The sequence below is a fragment of the Empidonax traillii genome, unplaced genomic scaffold (assembly GCF_003031625.1).
Source record: "Empidonax traillii isolate 1590-97213 ecotype Southwest subspecies unplaced genomic scaffold, ASM303162v1 scaffold403:size524366, whole genome shotgun sequence".
In the NCBI taxonomy this organism is placed as follows: Eukaryota; Metazoa; Chordata; class Aves; order Passeriformes; family Tyrannidae; genus Empidonax; species Empidonax traillii.
Genome location: NW_020955596.1, coordinates 463,036 through 484,520, shown reverse-complemented (window position 1 = coordinate 484,520; position 21,485 = coordinate 463,036). Strand labels below are relative to the sequence as shown.

The 21,485-nt window shown below is 39.6% G+C and overlaps 2 protein-coding genes across 3 annotated transcripts in view; one reads left to right on the top strand and one right to left on the bottom strand.

Moving 5' to 3' along the window:
* The first annotated feature begins 1,525 nt into the window (after positions 1-1,525).
* BPHL (biphenyl hydrolase like) lies at positions 1,526-21,186 on the top strand. The gene is made up of 7 exons (XM_027893713.1): positions 1,526-1,717; positions 4,714-4,817; positions 7,094-7,260; positions 11,446-11,599; positions 13,823-13,954; positions 17,561-17,684; positions 20,767-21,186. The coding sequence occupies exons 1-7, from the start codon at positions 1,620-1,622 to the stop codon at positions 20,852-20,854; spliced, it is 867 nt and encodes a 288-aa protein (XP_027749514.1). The 5' UTR covers positions 1,526-1,619; the 3' UTR covers positions 20,855-21,186.
* LOC114062386 (tubulin beta-2 chain) overlaps positions 21,142-21,485 on the bottom strand; it is an 18,169-nt gene continuing 17,825 nt past the window's right edge. For both annotated transcript variants that reach the window (XM_027893715.1, XM_027893717.1), the window contains one exon: positions 21,142-21,485. In XM_027893715.1, coding sequence (XP_027749516.1) covers positions 21,358-21,485 — 128 coding nt within the window. In that variant the 3' untranslated portion in view covers positions 21,142-21,357.

The window sequence follows — 21,485 nt, the reverse complement described above, 5'->3', positions numbered from 1 at the left end:
ATGAGCTAGGAGCCCCTTTTGATTCATGGGAAATGCAGAATTCAGAAAAAAGCCTAAGTTTGTGCAGCAGTAGACCAAGCTACTATTTTTTTCCTAAACACAGAATAGTCAGCCACCTCCTCCAGTCATTTTTCACCAGAAAGCAATGTAGGCAGTGACACTCACAATAAAGATGAGCCTCTGAAAGTGGCCTAAGAACCAAGGAAACAGTAGGCACTTGTAGATTTCATCGAGCAAAGGCAGCTTGTCCTGATGAAGGATTGCTTGTACTTAGTCATCCTAAAGACTTTAATCTTATATAGTTTGATCTGCTCAGGGGATAAACTGAACCAGTATGCTTATACAGTTGAGTTAATCTCTTTATGCACTGGGATTTGTTATGACTGTCATTCACCTCTAAGACTTATTACTCCCATGCACACATATGGCAATGGGGTGGGAAGGCTGACAACTATTCTCTCTCAAGAAAGTCATTGACCTTCCACCAGGCTGGAGTGAACATGTAACACTGACCTGTCTTGAGGAAATTCCTCTCATCCAATATAAGGCAGAAGACCTTTAGCCCTATGTCTCTTTCAAGCTTTGTACCAGCTCTACAGCTTTCTACTATTTTCCTGCCCACCTTCTCCACCATCACCCTGGTTGGCTGTAACTCAGGCTGGTCCATTCTCTTCCACGCTTGGAAAGCAAACACCAGAGAAAGCAGTCAGTGTCCTTGGTGTTCTATGAGCACACTGTGAGAAGGTCCTTGAGAAAGCAAGACTAAGTGCTGTGGTGAACAAACACAGGCTGCTCCAGAGGTGACCGGCCCTGATCAGTACAGGCACTTGTCAGGCCAAAGCCCTTGGCCAGGAGATGGGTATGCTCCCCACAAGCAGGCCCTACAAATAACACTGGTAAAGCAGAGTTAATGATTCCTGCCGAGGAAATGCCTGGGCTCTGGGATGCTGAAGGCATCACCACAGGGGAGCTGCGGTCTGCAGAGTTGCCCTCACTGTCCCAGCTGCCGGGAAGCTGTTCTCCAGGCGGACTTGGAGCCACAGATGACCACTGTTCTCACAGTCCATGGAGCTTCTTGCATCTCGGGCAGTGCTGTAGGCACAGCCCACGGCTTCAGGTCCCACGTTATCTCCCAGGGCTGGAATCTTCGCCCCCCGCAGACATCCGCAGGTGGGTCTCCGCCTCTCGCAGAGGATGGAGGCGCTCACAGTGCCCTGCTCCCCAGCAGCAGAGCAGGTGGAGCGGCGCTGGGCGGCAGCACTGTCCCATCTGGGGTTCGGGGGCGGGACCAGGGAGCACTCCGCGCGGCAGGAAAACGCCCCGGGAGGAGGGACCGGCGCCATCCTCCCCGCAGCTCCCGCCGCCCGGCGACCAATCAGCGCCGTGGGGGGGGCGGGCGCCGCAGCCCAGGGGCCAAACGCTCCCCGCCCTGCCCTGAGTGACAGCGGAGGCCACCAATCAGAGCGAGGGCAGCGGCCACGGCCTCTCCCTGCGCATCTCGGAGGTGACAGCTTGGGGTGGCGCTGCATCCCGCCCAGGGGAGGGCAGGACGTGGGAGCGGAGGCGGGGCGGCCCTTGTCGTCTACTCCCCTTCCCTCCGGTCGGCCTCGTTGGGCGAAATGTGTTGTCGGAGCGCGGGCCGGACCCTCTGGTCGCTGCTGCAGCTGTCCGCCCGGGTAGCGCCGCTCATGCCCCGGGGACCGGCCGCCTGCTACGGGTAAAAACCGCAGCCGCCTCCTTCCCCAGCTTCCCCCACTCCCTCCTCCCTTCCCGCGGCTGGGAGAAGGTGATATTTGACAGACGGGGGCGGGCGGGTGTTGGCAGAGGGGCTGTACGCTAGGTCGGGGTGAGGGTGACAAGGTGGTATCCTGAGGATCCTGCTCCTGCTTTCCTTGTGCTGCAAGGAGCTGTACAAGGAAGGCTCCGCAGCCCCTTCTCGACGGGCAGTGCCTGTCACACACCCCCCCTCTGCCGGTTCCCGCAAGGCAGGACGTGCTGCTTACCCACCACTCCTCTGCCCACTTGCTGCGGACAAAGGGGCTCCGCTCCCTACAGGGCGCCGAGGCTGCAAAGACAATACATATGTCTAATATATATATATATAAAATACTGTTTGCTCTGCAAATCCTACCAAGGAAAACTGACATACTGCGATAACGCTTTCCCCCTGCATAGATAAAGACTGAGTTGTATTGCAGCACAGCTGCAACAGAGGTAGTTCCCAGACTAAGCTGCGCTCCTACAGGAACATGAGGTGAAGGACAAGATCTACCTACTCTGTGTCGGTGCTGTCTTGGCAAACGTAGGCAGTATCTATCCAATGCTTCTCAGAGGGCTATAAACCTTAACATTACTAATTCAGATACCAAATAGCGGGGTGGGGTTTGTTTTGTTTTACCACGGTTTCCAGTTATGCCAACCAGTGGAAAAATACAGTCCTTATGAAAACTTGACAGAAGTGATCACTGAGAAGCACACTGAAGTCATATCAGGCTCACAGAAACTTGGTGTTGAAGAGACCATATCTGCCTTAGGTGTAGCCAGTTCCAACACAGTTTCTCAGAGCATTTAAAAAAACAAAACAAACAAACAAACAAACACCACAAAAACCCAAAACTTACTTGTTCTTAGTCTGAAAAGTATTGAAAATACTCTCTATGTGAAACTCCTGGATTTCATCGGACTTCACACTGAGGCACAATCCAAGAATAGAAAAACATCACAAACTCAGCAAAATTCTCGGGCCCCTGATGTTAATAATTAATCGTAAAAAATGTAGAACTTTGAAAAAAAAAGGCATCTGAATTAGTAAAGCAGAACATATAACTGTCTGTTGATACTACACCTTGCTAACCTTTTTTTTTTTTAAAGGTAACAAGGTGGTGATTATTTCTGTTTTGTTAGAAACTGAAAGAGGTTTGGCAACTATTAATCAGAAGAAAAAATCACATATTTCTATAAAATTTAATAAGAGCGAGATGCTCATTTGCTGTGGTGAGAACTATGATAAAATACCTGTTGAAAATAATGAAAATCAAAAGATAGTATATCAAAAATTTAAAAATTCTTTTATAAGGAGAAAAAAGTGAAAGTTGTTAAAAAATGAGATAAGGCAACCATCTGAATACTACATTCAGAATTCAAGTTGGCAAGTATATAAGCCACATCATGTGTGAAATATAGACTTAAAGGAAGTTTAACATTACAGTCAAACTAATCACTTGGATCACATTGGCATAACAGTTCAGCAAAACTCACTGAAGTTATAATGACACAATGAACTTCTTTGAGCTGTACTCTTGCCACGGATCTGCATTTGTACTCCAGTTCTCAAATTGGATCTGCACAGGTAGAAGTTACTGATTCTATTCTGCAGTCACTGCTTGTATTCAGGCATGGGGCATGATGGGTTATAAGACCCAAGATTTTATGTAAAATCCAAATATCTTTCTGTTGAACTGGGTTTAAATGCTACTGGTGTATTGTGAACCTGAGTTTGCAATCTATTGTTAATTTTCCTTATGAAAAAGGGTTAAATTAGTGGGATTTTTTACCCGTAACCTACCATTTTAAACCCTATATGAATGGAACTATGCTTACATACTCTCAGTAGTTCAGACCTTATATGTTAAAATGGAATTTTTAGTAAATTGCAGTGTTCATCATGGAATAGAGATTATTGTTTCATCTAAGAATGGAAAACAGCATGCCTGTATGCATGAGAAATTCACACTGATGAATTCATAAGGCAAGAATATTTAATCTAAGTAAATTGAGAAGTGCAGGGAATGAGGGCTAATCATTAGGTAACTCATGGCAAGATTTTTATCATAATCACTACCTTTAAATAAAATGAGAGGTTGTTTATAAGATCTCTTGCAACCATTAGGGCACAGATTTGCTTGGGAGAACAGATGCAATGATTTATACTGTTTTGAAGATACTTTCAGTCTATGCTACCCCTGCTTTCTCACTAGGTGTTAGTATCTAGACATGGTATCTCAGGTCACCTATTGCATTTACACATATATCTTCTTCTCTACTGAAGGTTAATATAGGGGTTTAAGGGTTGGGGCTGAGAGGTGGCCTATGCAGCTGTTTTCTGTGATAATTTTTTAGTGTGTGGATTTATTGGTCACGTGGTATTTTCCAATTATCCGTTATGTCCTGCTGAGATTACACTGACAGAAATATTATCACATTCTTTTTCTCTGCTCTCATCTCAGTGCAAAGCGGTTTCCATTGTAGACCCTGTAGTTCGTGGGAAACTGTAACAGTAGACTGTGGTTTCTTTGGCAGACAGAGAGGCTCAGTTTAGTAGTAACAAGGTGAACACCAGCCATTTCGAAAGATATGCTGTGACAGAATGAGGTTTCTCCTCTGTAATGTATTTATTTCAATATGTTTTTGTAGCCACGTAAAGCTGCTTTTTTTTCTCCTTGTTGCACCATCAAGACTTCTTCTTTCCCTACCCTTTAACTTAGTCATTTAACTACATTTTTGAAACCTAAGTATGAATGCTACATAGTGGTCACAACTGAATACTTCTCTGCTCCTGAAAAGCTTTTTATTTAACCTTCTGTGCACCCATGAAAGGCAAGTGTTGTCATTAATATCTAGGAAAATTATTCTGTATTCCTGAAGCGACCACGTAGTAATGAAAATTAACTGTCTGAATGTTTTCCTATTTCTCTCCCCTTCCCCCATCCCTAGTACTTCAATAACATCTGCCAAAATCCAGGTGAATGGAGTCCACCTGCATTATCAGCAGACAGGAGAAGGAAGTCATGCAGTTCTTCTGCTTCCCGGAATGCTAGGTTTGGAGATTTTATCTTATCTTTGTAGAGCAACTACCTCTCAAGCTAGAATGCAGAAAACTGTTTTGTAGTGTATACAACACCTGATTATGGAGCATCATCATTTCAAAAAAAAATTGCTACACATACAACAGATAGGAAAACGCAGAGTTATTACCATCAGTTAACAGTTTTTAAAGATTTCGTTTATCACACCAAGGTCTTGACCTGTGTAATGGTCACTCACCCTTCTGGATTTAACTGTGCAAAGGCAGTGTCTGGGACAGGTGGCAAATAGCTACATAAGGGGGAAAATAGCAGAAGGGTGGTGAAAATCAGGTCAGTTATATTTGTTACACAGACTGAATTATGCATTCCTTTTTAGAAGCTAGATGCATTCCAATTGAATTAATAGATGATGCAGCACTTGCAATTTTTAGTGAAAAGGTCACAGTTAAAACTTGCTTAATGGAGTATTTTCATGTTTTGATTATTCAGGGCAACATCATTAAGATTCTCAGTGGCTTTTTGAGGTGGATAACAGGTTCTGCTAGATAAGTGGTATCTGTCCATCTGTTTTTGATAACAGCCTTTTAAAATTAACATGGCCTATTTTTTCTGAGTTCTTGCTCAGAAAGGACCAATCACCTACTAACAGTTCATAGCAGGCTGTCAGTAGGACTTATTGTGCTCAGAGTTGGGCTAATGCTTAACTGAATTGCTGGATTATAGGATGTCAAGAACTGAAGAGCAGGAAACATTTGTTCTTGGCAGCAATGTTTTCAAGTCTCCATGAAGTGGTTCTTTCTTTCAAAGAATTCTCAAGGGGAGAGTGGAGAAAAGTTAATACTAAAAATGTTAATGCTTTTAAAAGTCATGTGTTTTAACCTATTCATTTTAAACAGCTTGTTAAACTAGTAGTACTGTTGCCAATGCTAACTCTTTAAATAGACACACTGTATTTCTTCAGTTGTGAGTAATATTATTACTATTAGGTGTACATTGCTATTGTGCAGTTAGCATTAGTAAAAATAGTACCATTGTTGAGTTTATGGTTTAGTATTTTGGGGCAACATATGGGAACGAACTTCACATTCTGACTGTCATATCCTTCTCTTTGTACAGACACTAAGTTTTCAATATTATTTCATTATTAGACTAGTAAGTTTGATGTGGCAACAAGGTTAGTGCTTTGAGGTCAACAGAATTAATTAATCTCTAGACTATTTGTAAACTACATTAAATCAAAATAGAATTATCTCTTTCTAGCTAGAAAAATACTAAGAAAACCACAAAAGCCCAGCATTCAGATACGCTCTCAGTCTTGTGTAATTTTTAAGTGATAAAAATACAGTATAACAAGCATGTGCATGATAGTGCAGAGGTCATAAAGCCTCTGTAAGAACACGAGATTACTCAGTTTGTTGTTAGCATTTTTCAAACAACCTGATATTTTGCTTCTGACTCTAATATAGCAATGGATAGCCAATTTTATACTTGATTTCCATCATTTAAGCATATTAAATCTGAACAAGTTTTAATGAAATAGCATTTGGTTGTTACCACATGACCATTATGCAAATAAGACATAAATTGCAGGCTTACCTTCATGCTAATGTTCACAGCTTAGTGCAATAGAATGGAGTACTTCATCTTTAAATCCTTTGAAGGTCTGAGTCATTAATAAAAGACGTGGTTCGGCGCTGGAAAAAAATGGCAGTATTTGGCTTATGTTGGAACTATACATCATAAATCAAAAGTTACAGTTTTATGCTTCTGTGTCATGAATATCTCCTCAGGCAACAAAGTATTTAAAAGTCAGCTTTAAGTAGCAATATCCTCGTAGAAGTGCTTTTTCAAATAGCAACAACTGTCTGACACAGTACTTTTCACCCACAGATTTGTAGCTAGAGTCAATATATCCCTCCCCTTTCGGTTTCACCTGTGATTCCTGGATAAACAGCAATGACCACGTTAGTGCTTTAAATCTGTTAAAGATAAATCCCTAGTCGGGTAACTCTGAGATCCTGTATTAAATGGTCTGTGTAGTGCACAGTTTTTGATAAGCTTACATACCTACCAAAAAAGGTTTGCTCTGAACACATTGCAGATGGTTCTAAAGATTTTAATTGGGGAACTTCCTGTCTGAGAGCTGCAATGGATAGTTACACTTAGAGACAAATAGTAGTTCAATTGTTGGATAACATCTTTTTTAGAATAAAGTTACAAGTTTCCTCAGAGTATATATACTAAGTATGTATTACGGTGGTTAATAAAACTGCAAAATTCTGTTTCAGGGAGTGGTCAAACTGATTTTGGACCTCAGCTTAAGTTTATGAATAAGCAACTTTTCACAATTGTTGCTTGGGATCCTCGGGGATATGGAAAGTCCATTCCTCCATCTCGAGACTTTCCTCTAGATTTCTTTGAAAGGGATGCAAAAGATGCTGTGGATCTTATGCAGGTAAACCTATTCTGAAATTTTCTTATTTCTTTTTTTTTTTTTTTTTTTTTTTTTAAAGCTGCCTTTCTTAAATTTTGGGAAGGAGGAAGGTTGTTTCCAGCAGACAACAAGTTATGCAAAAGATGGTACAAATGAAGACTTTAGAGTGAGCAAGTACACACTATTATGGAAAAAAATTTCTTCTTCCATCTATTCTGCAAGACACATAATGGTTCAGCAATGGGAATTAATTATAAAGCAATATGCATTTATTCCAAGACCTGCCCTAAGAGGTTTGCAGCCAAGAACCATATAAGTTTACGTAAAGTGTATGTTAAAACCAAAGTCTATGCAGTGGTTTAATTGAAAAGCTCTTACAAAATTTCTATCTAATAGAATCTTGGCATTTTGCCTTGAGCAGCCCATTTTGAGAAATATTTGATTCTAAAAATTTACATGATGCTTTGCATTTTACAGCATATTACTGCAATAATTTTTATGGGAAATCAAAGGGTTCCTATGACCATACCAATTCTTAATAACTAATACAACTATTGTGATTGCAAAGAATATGGCGTAAGACTGTTATTATTTCTCCTTCTTGCAGATTTTTTTATTCAAATCTGTGTTTCTGTGTTCTTTTATTTCATCCTATGAGTGCTGACACGATTTTCTGTTTTAGTTTTAACTAATTTTTTGTCTCTGTTATATTAAGCTATACAGTCTCTTTGGTTACGTTAAGAAAGTTGGCAGGGCATTCAAATTTCAAAAATATGAGACAAGATTCAGAGAGTCAATCCAACTATATTTCTGTAATAAAAAATTACCTTTCTGAAACCCATCTGGAAGTGGAAATGCAGCCTTCCTGGTGTATTCTGCACAGTGAAACAAAATAAGTCTGACAGCAGAATCAGGATTAAGACATATATTTGCCCTCTAACTGTAAAAGCAATCTCTCTGCACTGTAAATCTTCAATTTCTTCTGCTACACTAGCAAAGAAAATAAAGATGCTGCCATGAATAGGTGACAAACTTCAGTCTAAATGGTTGTAATCCCCTTTCTTGACCCTGTTCAAATACTAGTAAATGCAAAATAGAAAACAGAGCTTTCCCCAAAGGGAATGTAACCATGTAGCTTCCAGTCAAACAGGACAGCAGCCTACAAATCTCTAGAGCTGCCAAAACAAATGAGACATAACATCCTGGTTTTTTGAAGATGTTTCTTAATATAAGTGTATAATAACAAATTAGTAAAATCTTCCCAAGTCTGGGTTGCTTGCTTCTATTTTAGCATATTATAAAGGATAGCACAAATCCCAAGGAGTCGTTCCAACTGTGATATGCAGAATATCATGGTTTACATGCATCATCCAGCCTACACTCAGACAGAAAACACATCCATGTAGGTGAGCCTTCAGAACCTTTGTTCTAGTCTCCTTCATATTTTGGTGTCTCTACTGGAGATGTGAGTGCTGCAAGCTTCCTGTGAAATAACAAAAGCTGATATTCTACTGAGTATTTAGCATCTTTATGCAGATGACACTATTCTGTATCTCTTATGTGTTCTCTGAAGGAGCTTGCTTGAAATAAAAGGAGTACAATGCAAATAAGTCCATTTCCCCACACTCCACTCCAATGTCTAATTCTAGCAAAGTCAATAGCATTAAAACAATCATTAGGGAAATAATAAGAATTGATATTTGAGAATTTCTTACTCTTCAGAGCTACTGTCCTAGTGAGGGGATGAGCTTGGGCTTCTCCATGTTCTTGTAGATCAGTTGTAATTTTGGTTTGTGATGATACACTCCCCATGACCCAGTTAAAAAATAAGAGTGCAGAGTGCTCTGTATTGCAACTCACTGTTGTATGTTTCTTCTCTCACAGCGTATGTGGTCATTTGATTGCATTTCACATAGGTCTAGATGGAGAAGATGATTGAAAGAAATGTTTACTTACAGAGTAAAGGCAGCACAAAATTCTCCACAGAATTGTGCTGTACAACCAGCTTTCAAGTTATTGCCAGTATTAGGTAGAGACCTGTACTCTAAGTAGTTCAAAATTAAAGCAAACAAACATGCATACCTTATCCAACATGTCTGTTACATCACATTGTTTTTTGGAAGGCTGCAAAGGATAATTTAAATTCCTTCTGCTGGGAAGGCATCCTGAGATAACCCAAAGAATGCATCAAGATAATGGCTAGTAAACAAGATAAATACTTGAGGCAAATAGATCTCAAATAACCTGGCATAAAGAACAAAAATTTTAATCAGTTATTCTACCCTTCAGCCCGCCTTGAGCTCCATAATTTGCTATTGGCAGTAAGGTAACAGTAGGAACAACATCAAAAACTTAACCTTTGCAAGCACTGCTGCCTGGGCACCAGTAATCCTTCAGAAGCACAATAATGGAAGTTGGTCACAGATAACTACTTTTTCAGCAGACCAGGGCCAACTGGTCAGCTACTAAAATTCAAGGCTCTCTCTTTTCTTGCTGTCAGCTTTTACTTTACATGTCCATTTCTTTTCCCTACCTCATTTCTTTTCTGTTTAGTAATTATAGCTCAGCAGAGTGAAATCTAAAATTGCTCAATGCTACAGTGAGCAGTATAGCAAGGAATAAGCCAAAACCAGAAAAGCCTTATAGGAATAGAAGTTTGCTGAATATTGAGATAACTGATAGTTATGCCTCACTTGAGCATCAAGTTTACAAGCAGACTAGAAACTTCTTTTTCACACTCTGTAGTTGTTTCTCTCATTGCCTACATTTTTGCTTTCTTCTGTCCCAACAATGTACTGGACTTCCAAGAACACAAAACACCAGAGAAACTCATTCAGCTAATTTGCTCCTTTTCCTACAAAAGTACACTATCTTCCTTAATCACATCTAAAATTCTGCAAAACAAAACCAAAGAACACTTTGAAACCTTTATATCTGCTTGCAAATGAGTTCACAAACTGAAGTTTCTATATGAAAAACTGCAAATATCGCTTAACCATTGAACATTGTCCCTGCACAACCTTCAGATGCATTTGCTCTTGAGTGCCTTTACCTTCCCCACTCTTTGCCCACTGAACATAACACACACAAAATCCTCTCTCCTCTTGCTCCAGTACCCTCTACCACATGTTCTGATTTATGAGGAAACAAGAGTTTCAAATTCTAGTGGGAAGCATTATCACAGAGCCATAGAATATGCTGAGTTGGAAGGGACCCATCAGGATCATTGAGTCCAATTCCTGGCCCTGTACAGATTTCCAAGAATCACACCATGTGCCTGAGAGCACTCTCCAAATGCTTTTTGAACTCAGACAGGCTTGCTGCTCTGGCCACTTCCCTGAGGAGCCTGTGCCAGCACCCAACCACCCTCTGGGTGAAAAATTTTTTCCTGATATCCAACTTGAACCTCCCCCAACTCAGCTTCATGCCTTTTCCTCAAATCCTGGCACTGGTCAGAGTAAATTAAGGTCTTGTTTGTTGTATTTTTTGCCCTGAGCCTTCCTTTTTGAGGAGGAGGAAGAATTTCATTATTAGTATTTTGAATTGCAATTCGCCATGAAGTAAAATTTAAAATATATACTTTAAAGTTTCAGAAAATGTGAATTAGCCACTAAAACTTGATACAATCCTTTAGGAAATACTTTAAGCATTTTTTGGTTGTTACAGAGCAGATTTTTTTTTTAGCTCAGCTAGCATCAATAAATTAGATCACTGGGTTCCATTTTTTAAGTCTTATGCCTTTCTTTTTCTTAAGTTTAGCCTGATCTTGGATTACCTACCATCCACACTGTGATAGTCTTTGCCAACTTCATGCCAAGAGAATCCACAGACTCTTCATGCCATCAGGCTCTCTGAAAGATCTTTATTCTACCCTGTAAATAAACATTTCTTTTTGTTTATTTTGTTTTCTTTTTGAGTGCTTTTTTAAGTGCAGCAAGATTCGAATTAGGACTACTGCCTGTTTCATAAAAGAGTTTATAGAAAATTGAAATAGTGGGCGTAATTTATTGTTTTCTAAATAGTTGACCTTCTCTCTAGTATTTTTATGTACAGCAGGAAAATTATACTTTCTAAATATGAAAGCTAAGTATAGTTCAACTATGTAGTGTTGTATCTAAAACTGTACAGTTAGTTTTCAAGAAATATTTGATGTTTACTTGTAAAACCAGCTGATGATGAGCATATATCTTTCTTGTATAAATCAAGGCACTAAAATTTAAGAAGTTCTCTTTGCTGGGGTGGAGTGATGGTGGAATCACGGCACTCATTGCAGCTGCAAAGTATCCAAATCTTATCCACAAGTTGGTTGTCTGGGGAGCAAATGCCAGCGTTACTCAAGAGGATGTGAGAATTTATAATGGTATGTACAAACTGAATATCATATCCTAAATGAATTATTTTAATTTCTTCTTGACCCAAGAATCTTAGTCATGTAATAGCTAAGTGGAGACAGAGTTGAGGACACAACAAACCTAAAGAGAGAGGACACAAAATTCACTACATTGCTAAGTATAGGGATAGATTATAGTTAGAAACTCTCTAAAAATTACTCTAGGGGTAATATAATAGATTTTTTTAACAAGTCCTCAGCAACTTAGACAGCTGAAAAGGGTAAGTTATAATAGTAGTTCTCAGAAAGTCAAATTTTTGTTGCTATAACAAAATTCTTAAAAATAAACTCCAAATGCTATTGACCACAGGTTTGATTTCTTATCTCACGTCTTGCACAACCTTTAAACAAGATCCATAGATAATCACTGGGCTGGCTTATGCCAGTAGCTTGTGCCTCTAGGGCCTATATAATTGTATATAGACACTAAGAAAACAAGTTCATAACTCACCTATTAAGTTCAGGAAGCAAATTAATCATTCAAGTAAGTGTCACAAGATGCCTTTATAATTTGAATTCCTCTAAAGTTAATTATTGTCATTACAAAATCTTTGCAAAGTAAAGAAACATGGGATTTCTGATCCTTATTCCATTCATATGAAATAGAATCACTTGAATCACTTCTGATCACTTCTTACTATAAAGGAAAATAGCAAAAAAACTGGTAGTGAATTCAGAAAGGGAGCATATTTCCTTTTGAACATAGAAATTAAGAGTTAGCCATGTAGGCTCTCAACAAGTGTAGCCCAGTATAATTTTATTGTAGTGACTGGAATTTGATTTATACCAGCTGTGAAATCTGACTAGCTTCAGCTAAATTACAAGTGTATGTATTGTGCGTGTATTTACCTTACCTATATTAAAATACTTTTAGTGGTGGTAGTAGTAGTGTACTTTTTAGTTCAGAAAGCAAAATGCTTTTTAGCTCTGTAAAAGTGCTGCTTTGTTTCTTTACGTGTTTTTATATTTATGCTTTTATTATATAAATATGAAATGCATATCAGTTAGTATCAGCCAAAAGGCTAAATGTATAAATAAATAAATAATTAAAGTCCTAGTTTTCACGGAGCACCCACTGCAATCCTGACCTTGGGCCTCTTTGTGGACTGGTCCTTTCAGCATCTCTGGGTGATGGGGTACAAGTCTTCTGCAACTGGCTCATCAGTGTCTCTCAGCTGCAGTGGAGGTTTTTGTAGCTTCTTTATGGGAAACAGCTGTTCAGTAACACCTAGCCTGGGGTGAGCAAACTCATTTCCAATCAGATGCTGTTATAAAACACTTTCAGTAACTGCTACCTTTGTCATTTGGCCGAACAGGTTCTGTTTGTTAATTGACACCTCACTCCTTTCTTCCCCAGATTCCCATTTGAAACTAATTAAAGGCTTTGCAAGTGGCATATATGCTGTTTGATCGTTCAGTAATTTCAGGCTCTCTGCCATGCCAACTTTCTTTCAGGCTTTATTGGTACAAAGCTGTACACCTGAAATACAGTTCAGTGGAAATCACCCATTTGAACTTAGTTTGTTAGCACTACTGAAAATTTTAGAGAGGAAAAAATAGGTAAATCTGATAAATAAATAACCAGAATGTCAGATTGTTTGTACAGCTTTAGCCAGCCTGCCATGAGTCACAGAACTCTACTAAGTAGAATCACTTGTTTTTCTGTAAGACTATGGCAAATGTACCATGATGTCAGCCTGCTGGAATGCCTTAGTAAGAGCTTCCTTCCTCTGAGAAGTGGTAGGAACCATGGAAGAACTTCCATCCACGAGCCAATGCAAAAGGCTAAAGGATATAAAAAAGAATTGCCAGCTCTGGCATGCTGATATAAAACAGTCCCATTTTTATACACAAGGTACCTCCTTGAGCTTCTCTTCTAAAAGCCCTCCAAAAAGGACCAGCAGAAGTTTTAGGAATGAGTCCTTTGATTATATTTTTTTTCATGTTGTTCCTTGTGATCATAATAACAAGATGGTCCTTTACAACTCAGAAGACCCTGGCAGAGACTGCACAACTATCTCTTTTGTTCTGTTTTGATACTAAGAATTATTTAAAACTATTTACTACACTTTCAAGTTTGAAAGATATATTTGAAGTCTGGTTTGAAAACTTCCTCATATTAGGTGTTGCCAGTACTGGGTTGTATCTTGTTGCTGGACAGGACTTAACATATTTCAATGTTATTTTATGTAGGCATCCGAGATGTTTCAAAATGGAGTGAAAAGGTCAGGAAACCACTGGAAGAGATGTATGGACATAACTACTTTGCAAAAACCTGTGAGGCTTGGGTAGATGGAATATCTCGCTTTGCTGAAAATTCAGATGGTAAGGCCTTTACAGTGTTGAACTGAAGCAATAATAATAGCAGTTCTGGATGAAAATCTAACAATACTCCCAGCAGCCAGTAAAGGAAGGACTCTGCATATGGCATTAAAAGCTGGGTCTGACTCACACTCAGGAATAAAGCAATTACTTTGTAGATGGTTCACAAAACCAGCAAGGTACAGGAGGAAAACACATTTAGGGAAAACACTAGCTGATGAGTCTCTCCTCTTGTTCCACCACAAAACTGCATTATCAAGTCATTGTGCAGACTGAGGAAGAGAGATTCTGCTTAAGCAGAATCTTCTCCCTTCCTGCCTCTGTGTCAAAGGATTATCTCTTGGTGATGCTGTTAAGATATCCCCAAAGCGTGATATCCCAAAAGCATGTTCTTTCCTGTTTTTGCAAACCAGAGGTGAAGAACTCTTTCAAACCTAGAAGCATATGAGTTAAAAAAGAAGGAATGTCAGATTTTGAGGACTATGAATTAAAAAAGCACATTTAAAAACCACTATTGACATATTTTAGTTGTTTGAAAAATTAAAAAAAAATAGTTGAACTAGACAATGTAATTGTGTATCTCTGAAGATTTCTGCAATTACTCTACATAGATGTTTTCAGCCAAGGCTATTACAAATAATGATCTACAGTTCTGCTTTAATTCAGAGGAAATTTCTTTTAATGTGCTTAAAGCAGAAATACACAATACATAAAAAAGGAGTTTGTAACTCTTTAACACATTTTCCCATGGCTCTCATAGTGAAAGACAAAAGGTGACATAAATGAACAGGCAACAGATACTACAAGGAAAACATTGCTTCATTTCATATTTTTCCATAAATTTTTGCATAGAATCTTCATGGGACTAGAATTTCTCCCAGCAGAGAGATGTAACAAATTATGATCTGATTTTATTTTACCCTTTCTGGGATGCATTTCCTTAAAACTAGTTTTTTTTCTGAAATGCAAAGCCCAGGCTGGTGAAACTGGCTGTGACATCCTTTCACCAGATGCACGTGCCTCAGACACTAAGAGATGAAGTAACTATGAAAATGAAGCCACATAAGACATGGAGACATATAATAAGGAGCTGAATTATCTAGCTGTTGAAACTGGGTCAGATATTGGGAGAAGACTGACATTTGCTAAAAGAGATGAGCAGCTGTTAGACTGCAGATTTTTTCCAGGAGAGAACAACATAGACTACAAACAAATCTCCTTGAAATGAAAGTTAAGACATGGAAACAAAGGTGCAGATAACAGCAGATTTAAGAAAAGGGGTTAATGAAACCCATCAGAGAGAAAAGGAGGACAGCAAAGCTTACGCTAGTCAAAAACTCAACTCAGGCTCTTTTTAAGTAGACTATTTGCCCTAAATGGGACATCTTTTAGTGTGATATGTCATAAGAAATGAACTTTTAGAAGGAGCCAACACTTAATGAAACTAAGTTACATAAAGTTGCAAAATCCAAGATTCTTACTGCTGTTACATGCTTTACTAGGAAATAACTGCCAACTATGACCTGAGAAAACTTGAATTTACTTGTTCTGAAAAACAGTCAACATTTCTGCAGGTGTTAGAGGACTGTGGGTGAAATGTTCTAAATTAAAATATTTAACCAGTAAAACTGCAAACTAAGACTCTATAAATAAGGAAGCAACTGGAAAAACTCTGTGAAATGGCCTCTGACTTTAGAGCTAAGGAAAGTGTGTATGTATGAGCATTAACCTTTCAGCTCTTGGTAGCTGCAAGGAGACAACTACACACAGGACAAAGTTAGCTCAAAGAGAAATGGAACATGAAACTTATCAAGGATGTTTTGCCCAAAGATTCCCTTGTGCAAAGTTAAGCAATGAGCTGGGAGAAGTTCGGCAATGACTTTGGATACTGGGTTACTAAGGGATGAGGAAAAAAGAAAGGGGGGAAAATTCAGAAGAGTCTTTAAGAAAAAACATTAAAATTACTTCTAATAAGATAAACAATGAGCAAGCATAAAATTATTCTTCAGGTTCTGAATGGTCAAGGAAAATAGCCTTTGAATAGTTTTAGTACAATTTGTATTAAATGGTTATGCATTTGTTTTGGGTTTACATGGCCAGGTTTTGATAGCAGAGGGGTGGCTGCAGGAGTGGCTTCTGTGAAAAGCTGCTAGAAGCTTCCCCCATGTCCCACAGAGCCAATGCCAGACAGCTCCACGATGGACATGCCACTAGCCAAGGCTGAGTCCATCAGAAATGGTGGTTAATGCCTCTGTGATAACGTATTTAAGAAGGGAAAAAAAAGTTATTGCAGCCAGAGAAGAGCAGAGCGAGATTGTGTAATAGGAGCAACTACACAGACGCTAGGATCAGTGGAAAAGGAGGGGGAAGAAGTGCTCCAGGCTTCAGAGCAGAGATTCCCTTGCAGTCTGTGGTGAAGCCTGTAGTGAAGCAGTTGTGCCCCTGCAGCCCATGAACGTCAACGGGAGTGCAGAGATTCACCTGCAGCCCATGAAAGAGACCCATGCCAGAGCAAGTGGGTACCTGAAAGGAGGACGTGGAAAGGAACCTGAAAGGAACACATGGAAAGCCCATGCTGGAGCAGAGACCTGCAGACTTATAGAGAGGAACCCACCCTAAAGCAGGTCTCCTGGTAGGATTTGTGACCCTGTTGGGTACCCACAATGGAAGCAGGCTGTAGCTGATTGTACCCTGTGGAAAGGTGACCCACATTGGTGCAGTTCATGGAAAACTGTTGCCCATGGGATGGACTCATGCTGGAGAAGTTCATAGAGGCCTGTCTCCTATGGGAGGGACTCCACACTGAAGCAGGACTCTTCTCCTGGAGCAGGAACAAGTGACCCTAACCCCCATTCCCTGTCTCACTGCACCCTGTGGAGGAAGAGGTAGAGCTGGGAAGGAACTGCTAAGATGTGGTTTACTTCTCCTTATCCTGCTCTGAGTTCATTAGTAATAAATTCCATTAATATCTCAAAGTTCAGTCTGTTTTGCCTGTGATGGTATTCGTGAGTCATCCCTCCCAGTCCTTGACTCATGAACCTTTGGTCATATTTTCTCTGCCCTGTCCGCTTGTGTGGGGAAGGGAGAGCGGCTTTGGTGTGTGCCTGGCTCTCAGCCAGGGTCAACCCATTGCATCATCGCAGACAACAAAGGGTCTGGGAAGTGCAACAGCCCTGAGTACAACCCAAGTTAACTTGTTCATAGAAGCAGCAAATCTTGTAACCTGACAACTGATGTAACAAAGTGCAGCATTAACATGAGGGCTGTAAGACTCTTAAGGCTGAAAAGAACAAAGCCAGGAAGGAGATGCTTGTATCGGCTTTGAAGAGTCAAAGAGAGCCCGGGGGAAATGTGGAACAGAGCTACTTCATTCTCTCTATCCTTTTGTGCTAGTATCCACTAATGAAGCAAATTGCAGTGAAGTAACATTTTGGAGAAAGAAATGTTAACCGTAGTCCTGCTTACCTAGTTCTGTAGATGAATCGCACAGTATCAACAAGGAGAGGCAACAGCTAGAACCCAGTGGAGTTCAGAGTCCCCTACAAAAGCAGTTTCAGTCTTTCATACAATTTTAAAATAAAGTGTGACCTTCATTCATTTTCTCCCTAGGTAATATCTGCCAACAGTTGCTGCCAGATATTAAATGCCCCACATTTATAATTCATGGTGAGAAAGACCCTTTGGTCCCACAGGCTCATGCAGAATACATTCATAAGCACATCAAAGGCTCTCGGTAAGTTATATGATGGAGTTTTTATAAACCATTGTTGAAGAGATGAAGCAGTTCAAACCCACAGTGTTTTTAAAAAAAAAAGTATTTGGACAAGTTGTCTCTGCCACAGAGCTATTCTAAACATCCCTAGCAAGTTACAATGCAAACAGTGTAGCTGAACCTTTCTTGCAATATAAAAAGTACAGCATTTTAATAAGCTCCTTTCTAAAGCCCTCTGAGAGAAACCAAGTTCCGTTTCCTCTTTTTACTAGTTACACACTAGTGCTAGAACCAGCACTCCCCCATATTCATCAAAACAAGCAAATTTCTGCTTTAGCTGTTGTGACCATTGCATTTGTTTTTCTGTAAGAGACCTCATTTCTGTGCCATTCAGTAGAACAGGGAACTTAGAGAATATGAATGGGGAGACATTCCCAGTTATTAGAGAGAAAAGCACAGGATACTTCTGTTTGGTCTGCCTTGCTGATGTGAACCACAACCTCAAAGATTCTATGTTGCCAACTGCCCCAGGAATTTTCAGTGTTTTTAAGAAAAGCAGAATGAGAAAAAAAAAAGTGCAACTGTTTTTGGAGATATTACTTTATCAACAAGAAAAATCTGAGGGCACCATGTGCTTCATGTGTGCTGTAGTTTTATCCCAGACAGCAACTAAGTACCAATCAACCCCTCACCAGTTGGATCAGGGAGATAATCAGATGAGTAAAATGGAAAAAAACTCGTGTTGAGATAAAGACAGTTTAATAGGTAAAGCAAAAGCTGCACATGCAAGCAAAGCAAGACAAGGACTTAACTCACTGCTTTCCCATAGGAAGGCAAATGTTCAGCTATCTCTAGGAAAGCTGGGCTCCATCCCACATAACAGTTACTTGGCAAGACAAACATCAACTCCAAACAACCCCCTTACTTCTTCCCTCAGCTCTATATGCTGAGCATGATGCCATAGGGTATGGAATATTCCTTTGGTCAGTTGGGGTCAGCTGTCCCAGCTGTGTCCCCTCCCAACTCTTTGTGCACCCCCAGCCTCCTTGATGGTGGGGAGTACGAGAAGCAGGAAAGGCCTTGACACTGTGTAAGCATTGTTCAGCAATAACAGAAACATCTCTATATTATCAACACTGTTTTCAGCACAAATCTAAAACATATCCCCATAACAGCTACTGTGAAGAAAATTAACTCTATTCCAGCCAAAACCAACACAATTCCAAAATTCCAGAAATGCTTCCTATTAAAAGCTGAGATTCTACCAGCTGAATTTTCTTCGTAAATTTGCACACAAATACAAGAGTTCTATTACTACTTAGTAACAGACTGTGATGATTAGTAGTAGAGAATAGAAGTAGCAGGGGAAAAAAACCCACCAAGCACATTTTTATGAATGCAAAGTAGAGGGAACTATTTTATTGGTGTCATCTCTGTGCAAAAATGAGAGTGATATAATTATCTCAAAGTCAGCCTTGCTGATCATAGGAATGGCATTATGCCACAGGAAAGATGAGAACAAGAGACCTTCCTAACAATCACATGCAGGTGTTTTATTCCATGTCTGCCAGTTAGTTACTCCTACGTGGCCTACTCAAAACACCTATCATCCTTTTTGGTTTCACTGAGCTTCAAAATGCTTCAGATGCTGACTAAGCCAAGTCATGACAAAAACTAGACAAGGATCTGATAGCTTCTTTTTGGAAGACAAGCCGAAAAGGAAACACTGTTAGTAATTGCCATCCAGTAAAATGTAAAACAGTGGTTCTTGGCATGTCTTTGTGCTGAAGTGCTCCCCTGTATGAGTATTTGTCAGAAAAGAAACCAGACTGATGATGTTCTCAGAAATTAACACTTGGGTACATGGTCCCCTTCTTCCCTAGTTGCACTGGAAAGCACATGTTCTATTGGGAAGCAGAAGGAAAACCTTCTACTGACATTCTCAGTAACAATTTTCTATCATCAGCTTTTCTTGCCTTGATTTTTATCTAGTAGTAAAGTAGAAAAAACTTCCTCTGATCTGTAATGCAGATACATTGTTTCTCTTCTGGTAGAAGACGTGCCATCACTCTGCATTTGCATGGTATGGCTGGAGTTAGGTAGCATTACAGTAGTAGGAAACGTTAACAGCATTAGAAAATAGCATACACAGTGCATACAACAGGTTTGCGCATCTGTGCTACTTAATCTTTGAAGAAACAGACTTAATGAAATTCAGATAAAATTTGCTAGAAAAGCTGAGTATGTTCACGTCCTATTGCTCTTTCCCCTCCCCAAAAAAACCCAGCACCTGTCACCACCAAAAAATTGATTCCCCTTCCTGTGGTAGGACATGACGACAATGACACACCAGTCAAAATAGCTTTAGGTCTGTTGAAACTGCTTAGTGTATGGTAGAACAAAACAATTTAAATAATTTTCCACCGCCATATAAAGAAGTGGACATAACTGATATATAAAGTTTGTCTCACATAGAAAACAATAGTAAGAAGCATTTTAGGCATATCACACATATCCATATTACAAAGATCTTACCTTCTTAGCAGCTACCACTTCTAAGGTTTTGTTATAAGCAAAGAAGTTCTGACTTCCGTTTTTTCCTTTAATAAATGAATGGTATTAGTTTTGTATTGTCTTTTTGCAGAAAGATTAGACAAAATACAAACACTAACCAAGTCTGAGTTGTGACAAGAACTCTACTTTCTTGTAGCCATCTCTTCAGTGTATACACTGCCCAGCACAACTACTGTTCTGTTAGAGACAAAAGTGCTCATGTACTTCACATACCTTTCAAAGATGCAGTCTGCTCACATAAGTTTTGGAATCTTATCTTCTTTGTAGATCACAGAAAAGGCTTCTAGAAATGGGGCAAAATTTGTTTAAGCTTATTTTATCCTCCCCAAAGTGGGGCAATTAGTGTGCTTGTTGCTTCAACTGTTATGTGGTTCAAAATGTGAACCACAGAACCTAGGGACAGTACTTAAGTGTTACTTCAGTTCCTTATTGGGTAACCAAAAGCAAGGAAAAGGCAACAAGTATTTTAATCACCTATGCTCATGCAATGAAATGTATAATCTGTGTTTGATTTTATTACTCTTTTAAGGTTGCTTCTGATGCCAGAAGGAAAGCATAACTTACACCTGCGTTTTGCAGAGGACTTCAACAGACAAGTGGAAGACTTCCTACGCTGACTTAAACTGTAAAGCAAGTTAGAGGTGCTTGTCCTTTGACTTGTTTAGGAATTTAAGATGGCTTTCCATTTTCATTCAATTCATAGGTAGGTATGAGTCCTGTAAGAAAAAACATTAAACACATTTCATGAGAAGCATACATCTTGAGAATTATGCAAGTCTCAGTGGATCAGAGCACACCACTGTGCTGCAAAATTTCTGACATCTCTTTAAACTTACTTGTTGCCACACAGGCTGAGCAGCTGCTCTTTGTCCCATAGAGGCATTAAGAAAGACAGAAAACATGATCTAGAATACATGCCTTTATGTGCTCCTAACTAAAGGACAAAAAAACATTGTGATAATTAGGATTCAAAACTGTTACACTGAGAAATCTGCCAAAGTTACAAGTGCTGAGAAGATAATTGGGTACACAGTTTCTAGAAAACATGCTTCACCACCACCATCAGAAGTCATTCAGTATGCATGCCTGCTTTACAGAAGTTCCTTTGATACCAGGGAGCTTAAGCCTCATCCTCCTCTCCTTCCTCTTCAAACTCCCCCTGCTCATCAGCAGTGGCATCCTGGTATTGCTGGTATTCGGAGACCAGGTCGTTCATGTTGCTCTCTGCCTCCGTGAACTCCATCTCAT

What these genes read in the sequence shown, in the direction of transcription:
- BPHL (XM_027893713.1), top strand. Translation starts at nt 1,620, where the DNA reads ATGTGTTGTCGGAGCGCGGGCCGGACCCTCTGGTCGCTGCTGCAGCTG. An exon ending in TCTGCTTCCCGGAATGCTAG is followed by an intron (nt 4,818 to 7,093) that starts GTTTGGAGATTT and finishes ATTCTGTTTCAG; the next exon opens with GGAGTGGTCAAACTGATTTT. An exon ending in AAGCACATCAAAGGCTCTCG is followed by an intron (nt 17,685 to 20,766) that starts GTAAGTTATATG and finishes TACTCTTTTAAG; the next exon opens with GTTGCTTCTGATGCCAGAAG.